At 43.0% G+C, this 7,986-nt stretch overlaps 1 protein-coding gene across 1 annotated transcript in view; it reads right to left on the bottom strand.

The window, feature by feature from the left end:
• The window catches only part of LOC138154412 (aflatoxin B1 aldehyde reductase member 4-like), a 351,006-nt gene that overhangs the window by 11,685 nt on the left and 331,335 nt on the right, over window positions 1-7,986 (bottom strand). Inside the window, exon 2 of the mRNA XM_069079155.1 lies at window positions 333-695. Within this exon, the coding sequence (XP_068935256.1) occupies window positions 333-672 (340 nt within the window). The 5' untranslated portion in view covers window positions 673-695. The remainder of the gene's footprint in view (window positions 1-332; window positions 696-7,986) is intronic.

Raw genomic sequence — 7,986 nt, 5'->3', positions numbered from 1 at the left:
GTAGGGCTGCATGGGGGATGGATGGCATTGCAGAGATTAAGGACCCATACCTCGGATTAAAGGTTACCTTTGGGGGTCAGGGTTCACTGCCTCGGGGTAGGGCTGCACGGGAATGGATCGGAATGCAGAAATTAAAGACCCACTCCTCAGATTAAGGGTTCAATGCCCTAAATTACAACCCTTGGAGGTCGGGGTTCATTGCCATGGACGGGAATGCACAGATTAGGGACCCTCAGCGCAGGGCAAGGGTTCCAGGGCGCAGGCCCGAGATCGCAACCTTGGGGGGTGGACAAGCGGCACGGCCCCGGAGGGCGGGGGTCCAGCCGGCTTACCTCTGCTGCCGCCGTCCCCCAGCCCCAGGCCCATGCTGCCCACGATACTCTCGGACTGGCCGTCGCTGTACATGAAGGCCGTGTCCAGCTCGCGGTGGCCGCGCTCCAGGAAGGCGTGCACGGCGTCCGTGCTTGCTGACTCGTCCATGCGCCGGCCCATCTCCATCGTGCCCAACACGGAGGCCGGCAGGGCCCGGGCCGCCGAGGAGACGACATGGGCAGCGCGAGACATCCTGGTGGCGGCGGCGGCTGCTCTAGGACAGCGGGAAACGGCGGTTCCGCGGGCAGATCCGCAGCGGGCGGCGGCACGAGCCACGGCGCGAGACGCTGTGCACAGCATCTGGGGGGAGGGGACGCCGGAGTCTGCGTGCCGAGGCCACGCCTCCCGTGACGTCACTGCAGTATTCTCGGTGAGGGAGGGGCAAGAGCAGAGAAGCCTGGCTCCCAGGGACCATCTGCAATATGCGCCGCGCTGCACAGCTGGAGGTGAAGCCTGCATCCTCCAGGACCAGGCTTGGCTGCTCTTTGGAAAGGCGTGAGCCAGGCTGAAGGCGCTGGGACTGGCGGCTGCGTACAACCGCTCCCGCTCCTAACCCGGACCCTTCTCCGGTATCCGGCATCCGGAGCTGGAAGCAGCCTGAAGCCAGCCTCTAATCCAACACGACTTTTTTCAGATGAGGAAACTGAGTCTCAGGAACAGAAAGAGATTTTTGGATTCCGACTTAGGTGTTGTTTGTCCCGGTCCCAGCGTGGAGTTACCGGGCCCTGAGCAGGGAGGGCTGCAAGGAAAGACCGAAACTTCCTCACTAGGTTATCATTTCTCCCCCTGGAAGGGACTCAGTAATCTGGCAGGGGTGGGAGAGCAGTCCTGGGGACACAGGAATCCTGAGCCTCAGGTCAAGTCACCTCCATTACCCCCCTCCCTTCCATCACCAAGCAGGGTATCAACGAGCCTGCCTATAATCATCAGTGGAGGGAGGGATGCAATGGGAAAGATAGGTGATGGAGCAATACCTGCTATCGATCAAAAATCCGGGAAACCACGCCGGAAAATCTTTTTAAATCGTCATGAACTTCACAGACATCAACAAACACGATCACATCTACAGACAAAGAGAAGTACAAGTGAAACCACCAATTTCAGTTATGGAAGGCTTATTGTTTTTAATGTAGAATAAATTTAGCAGGGTAATTCCAATCCCGTTCTCTTTATCTGTATCTCTATTTCCCTCTGCTTTCTTCTCGGTATACTGTAAATGTTTCATTATTTAAGGAGCCACTATTACTCCCTTCTCCTTTACTCATAAATCTCTCCCCAAAAAAAGAAAAACAACATTCTTTCCACGCACATACCCCCAAGCAATAGATATAGTTAAGAAGAAAAAAAAAGCTCCATACACTGGCCTTGTCAGAAAATGTATGCCTTCTGCACCTCTGAAGTCAATTATTTCTCTGTCAGAAGATGGGAAGCATGCTCTATCACAGCACTGGAAGGGTGACTGATCATTGCATTGGTCAGATTAGTTAAGTCTTTCAAAGTTGTTTCCCTTTAAAATGTTGTCATATAAATTATTTTCCTGCTTCTGCTTGCTTCAGTTTGCATCAGTTCATAGGAGTGTTCCCAGATTTCTCTGAATCTGACCCTTTCTTTTCTCCTTAGGGCACAATAACATTCCATTATATTCATATATGATATTATGTTGGGCCATTCCCCAAATGGGGGAGCCATTCCCTTTATTAAAACAAAAAGTTCCATTGTAAACATTTTTCTATATATGCGTCCTTTCCTTTGGTCTTTGATTTTTTGGGTGGTACTAGGTATTCACAGTTAAATAACTTTTGGGGTATAATTCCAAACTGCTTTCTAGAAGAGTTGAAGCAATTCCCAGCTCCAATAATAATGTATCATTGTTCCTGTCTTCTTATAGACCCTCCAACAATTGTCCTTTTTTTTTCTTCCAATCTGATGCGTGTGAGGTTAAAACTTCAGGTTGATTTAGTATGCATTATTGGGGATTTGGAATATTTTTAACATAGTATTTGGTAGTTTGCATTTATTTTTCAGTCTGCCTGTTCATATTATTTAACCATAATCTGCCAAGAAATCTACATGGCAAAATGGATAGAGTGCTGTGCCTGGAATCAGGAAGACTCCTCTTCCTGAATTCAGATCTGATCTCAAGCACTTACTAGCTGTGTGACCCTAGGCAAGTCTTCCTGAATTCAGATCTGATCTCAAGCACTTACTAGCTGTGTGACCCTAGGCAAGTCACTTAACCCATTTTGCCTCAGTTTCCTTATCTAAAAAATAAGCTGGAGAGCTCCAGTATTTCTTTTCTTTTCTTTTTTTTCTTTAAGCAATCAGGGTTAAGTAACTTGCTCAAGGTTACATGGCCAGTTATTTCTGGGTGTGGTGCTGAGTGTCTGAGCCCAGATTTGATCTCCAGGTCATCCTGACTCTGGAGTCGGTGTTCCCACTCGCTGTGCTACCTGGCCGCCCTGAGCTCCAGTACTTCTACCAAGAAAACCCTGAATGGGGTCACAAAGAATTGAACACTACTGAAAAATGACTGACCAAGAGGAGATGGCTCTTGTTCTTAAAGATCTGAGTACAAACAAAACTGGCTAGTATTTATAGAGCACTTTAATATTTGCAAAGCAATCTACCAATTAATTAAAGTATGTATCATACACTTGCTTTGTTCTAGGCACTACATGACTTGATTGCATCAACCCATGATGCTTAGCTACCTACCTACCTTTACTCTCCATAAGTCTTGGGTATCACACCTTAATCACATAAGTTTGCAACAAAGATTTCCTTCAGTTAACTCTTTCCCTTCTGATTTTCTATGTCTTATTTTTTGTTTATTTTGTTAAACATTTTCCAATTACATTTTAAATGCTTTTTACATTTTCAGTCACAAATTCTCTCCCTCCACCTCTCCTATACCTGTTGAGAAGGCGAGAAATGCAATATCCATTACAAAACATATTTTGACTTTAACCATGTTGTGAGGGAAAAAAAGCAAGAAAATTAAAGTGAAAAAATATGTTTCAATCTGCACTCACAGTCTAGTTCTCTCTCAGGAGATGGATAATATTGTTCCTTTTTAATTGTCTTAGATCATTGTATCGATCAGAGTAGCCAAGTAGATCATTGTCTCAATATTGCTGTCAGTAATTGTATACAATGTCCTTCTTTTTCTGCTCATCTGACTTTACATTAGCTCATATAAGTCTTCCCAGGTTTTTCTGCTAGTCATTTGCTATAGTACAATAGTATTCTATCACATTCACATACCACAACTTGTTGAGCCATTCCACAAATGATGGGTATCCCTTCAATTTCCAGTTCTTTGCCACCATAAAAAGAGCCGCTCTAAATATTTTTGTACACGGGGGACCTCTTCCTTTTCCTGTGATCTCTTTGTGATACAGATCTAGTAGTATTGCTGAGTCAAAGGGTGTGCACAGGTTTATAGTCCTTTGGGAAGAGATCCAAATTGTTTTCCAGAATGGTTGAACTTCACGAAGAATGGATTAGTGTATGTATTTTCCCCAAACCCCTCCAACATCTATTTTCCCTTTCTTTTTTTTTCATTTTTCTAATGTTTTATTAACTTCTGATTTACATCATTCATTTCTGCCAGATTTTGAGTTACAAAGTTTCTCCCCGTTTTTCCCCTACCCACCGCCCCAAAATAGCAGTCCCACAGGATATCCTCTCCTCCCATCTGCTCTCTCCCATATCTTCTCCCATACCCCTTTCAACTTTTCCAGCAGGGCATGGTGGATCTCTATCCCCTGGTGCCTGTATATCTTATTTCCCAATTACATGTAAAATAGTATTAATAATAGTATATATATATATATATATTTGCCTTTTGGAGGGCAATTGGGGTTAAGTAACTTGCCCAAGGTTACACGGCTAGTTTTTTTGTGTGGGTGTTAAGTGTCTGAGGCCGGAACCAAACTCAGGTCCTCCTGACTCCAGAGCCCACTCTTTACTCACTGTGCCACCTAGCCGCCCATATATATTTTTTTAAACATTTGATCTTAAAACTTTGAATTCCAGATTCATTCCCTTCTTCCCTTGTCACCCACCCTTACTGGGAAGATAAGCAGTTCAGTATAGGTTGTACATGTGTAGCTAAGCAAAACATTACCATAGTAGATATATTGTAAAAGACTGACTATATTTCCCTCCCTCCTATCCCACTTCCCACTTATTCTATTCTCTATTTTGATCCTGTCCCTTTTCAAAAGTGAGTGCTTCCAACTTCCCTCCCCCCCAGCCTGCCCTCCCTTCCATCATCCCCCCTCTCATCCCCTTCCCCGCTACTCTCCTGGAGGGTGAGATACCCTATTTAGTGTGTATGTCATTCCCTCCCTGAGCCAAATTCAATGAGAATAAGGTTGACTCATTACCTTTTGCCTTCCTATTCTTCCCCTCCATTGTAACCATTTTTCCTTGCCTCTTCTATATGAGATAGTTTACCCCATTCTGTCTCTCCCCATCTCCTCTCATTATATTCCTCTCTCACCTCTTAATTTCACCTTTTAAGTATCATCCCTTCCTATTAAATTGGTCCTGTGCCCTCTATCTATGTATACCTGTAAACATACATACACAAATTCACATATTTATTCATATGCCCATATACCCTCTGATATAGGCATATATATATTCCCTTCAACTATTTTCATACTGAGAAAAGTTTCATCAGTTACAATGATCATTTTTCCATGTAGGAATGTGAATAGTTCAACTTTGATAGTTCCTTATGATTTCTTTTCCCTGTTTAACTTCTCATGCTTCTTGTATCTGAATGTCAACTTTTCTATTCAACTCTGGTTTTTTCATCAAGAATGCTTGAAAGTCCTCTTTTCCACTGAATGACCATATTTTCCCCTGAAACATGATACTCAGTTTTGCTGAGTAGGTGATTCTTGGTTTTAATCCCAGCTCCTTTGCCCTCCAGAATATCATATTCCAAGCCCTTCAATCCCTCAGTGTAGAAGCTGCCAGATCCTGAGTTACTCTGATTGTGTTTCCACAATATTCAAATTGTTTCTTCCTGGCTGCTTGTAATATTCTCTCCTTGATCTGGGAATTCCAGAACCTGGCTATAATATTCCTAGGAGTTTTCTTTTTGGGATCTTTTTCAGGAGATTATTGGTGGATTCTTTCAACCGCTATTTTGCCCTCTGGTTCTAAAACAGCAGGGCAGTTTTCCTTGAGAATTTCTTGGAGGATGATTTCTAGGTTCTTTCTTTGATCATGGCTTTCAGGTAGTCCAATAATTTTTTAATTATCTCTCCTGGATTTATTTTCCAGGTCAGTGGTTTTTCCCATGAGATATTTCACATTGCCTTCTATTCTTTCATTTATTTGGATCTGTTTAACAGCATCTTGATTTCTTATAAAGTCATTAGCTTCCATTTGCTCCAATCTAATTCTGAAGCAATGATTCTCCTCATTGAGCTTTTGAGATTCTTTTTCCATCTGGCAAATTTGGCTTTTTAAGGCATTCTTCTCCTCATTGCCTTTTTGAGCCTCTTTTGCCATTTGAGTTAGTCTATTTTTTAAGGTGTTATTTTCCTCAGTCAGGCTGCTGACTCTCATTTTGTAATTTTCTTGCATTGTTCTCATTTCTCTTCCCAATTTTTCCTCCACTTCTCTTATCTGTTTCTTAAGGTTCTCTATGACCTGTAACCAGCTCATATTTTCCTTAGAAGCTTTTGGTGCAGGAGTTCTGACTTCACTGTCTTCCTCCTGTTCCATTCTTTGAGCATTTTTGTCCCCAAAATAGGAGTCTAATATTGGATTATTCTGTTTGCTTTGCTTCCTTTGCCTGGTCATGTTGCCGCTCAATTACTTGATTTTTGGGCTTTTTGCCACACTAGGACTCTGTTACCAGACAGGGGAGCTTCATCCCAAATGCTGGGGTTTTTATCAGCTGCCAGAGGTATTGGTTGGATGCCCTCTCTGAAGCCTCCACACTCTCTGGCAAGCTGGTCACACATCCCAGGACCTCCACCCTAGACTGCAATCCAGATCCAAGCAGGTTAAAGCAAGAGCGATAACCCCTCAGACTGGTCATTTGTTCCCCCTATACTCTGCAGGCCAGGAGCTAAAGCTGCTTCCTGGCCACAGCTGCCCTCAGGGGCTTCTGGCCGCCGGGGCAAAAGTTGACACACTCCCAACTACTGGGTCCCAAAGTCCACACTGCACTGACCTCTCACTGTGTCCTTAGCATCTATGTGTTGATAATTCTGGACTGCCACAGTTGCTGGTGATCTGGAGTCCCTCTAGCCAGCAGCTGGTCAGGCCTGCCTTAGGGCTAAAACTTCAGTGTGGGGCTGGGCTCGGCTCCCAGAGTGCTGTGGTCTCAGGCCGATTCCTGCTGGCCTGCCGGGCTGTCCTCAGCGGGAGGTTAGCTTCTCTGTGTCATTTTGTGGGTTCTTCAGCTCCAAAGTTTGTTTAGAATCCCCTTTTTACGTGGATTGGGGAAGATGGAAACCAGAGCCCCCTGGAGGTTCTGCTTCTACTCCACCATCTTGACTCTGCCTCCCTATCATTTTCCCTTTCTGTGATGTTAACCAATCTAATAGGAATGAAGTCTTACCTCAGAGTTGTTTTAATTTACATTTCTCTATTAGTGAACTACAGCATTTAGTTTTCATATATTTTATTGAAAACTTTGATTTCTTCTTCTGAAAACTGCCTAGTCATATCCTTTGGCCCTTTGCCAAATGACTCATAATCTCATCAATATAACATAGTTCTCTATATATTTCAGAAAAGATTTTTTTTATCACCAAGAGTGGTTGTAATTTTTCTTCCATTTTCCTTCTTTCCTTTTAACTTTGGTTTTGTTCGATTTGTTTATGCAAAATCTTTTTAATTTAATGTGATCAGAATTGTCCTTTTATTTTTACCTTATCTTTATTTATTTTTAGTATTCAATATTCACTTTCATAAGATTTTGAGTCCTAAGTACCCCCTCCCCCAAGAAGGCATGCAATCCAATATAGGCTATATATATATATATATATATATATATATATATATACATGAGCTGGGTCTTGAATATACTCCTTCAGTTATTGATATTGGACTGGCTACAAAACCTGGAATGAATTCTGATTCCCAGACTCCTGACTTCCCCAAACTCACAAGGTCAGAGCCTCCATAGAGTAAGGTAAAGGGCCAGTCTCCCTAAACCACATGTTGGTCTCTAACAGAGAAGTTCTAAGGTCTTCAGAAAAATTACAGGTTGTAAGTGATGAGTTATAGAGTAAATGAGATATAAGTAGTATGTTACTCAGACTACATTTGAACCTAGAAGTGGGTAAGCCCCTATCAGACTTGGAATCACTCTAGACTTTGTAAAGAATATCGAGTTTTTAATAACATTCAAAAAGAACAAATGAAAAGAAAGTTTAGACAATAAAGTTGCCTTAAGGCCATAGATTGACTCTATACCTTTACCCCAACTCCTTTACATAAACCAATAAGATAATCTTAGAGGTTTTTTTTTTTTTTTTGGCTTTTTTCGGAGGGCAAATCAGGTTAAGTGACCTGCCCAAGGTCACAGGGCTAGTGTGTCGAGTGTCTGAGGCCAGATTTGAACTCAGGTCCTCCTGA

Source organism: Petaurus breviceps, unplaced genomic scaffold (assembly GCF_028583685.1).
Source record: "Petaurus breviceps papuanus isolate PSGF00001 unplaced genomic scaffold, PetGlider_PUasm1.0 91041, whole genome shotgun sequence".
Lineage (NCBI taxonomy): Eukaryota > Metazoa > Chordata > Mammalia > Diprotodontia > Petauridae > Petaurus > Petaurus breviceps.
This window is presented reverse-complemented; position numbering and strand designations above follow the sequence as displayed.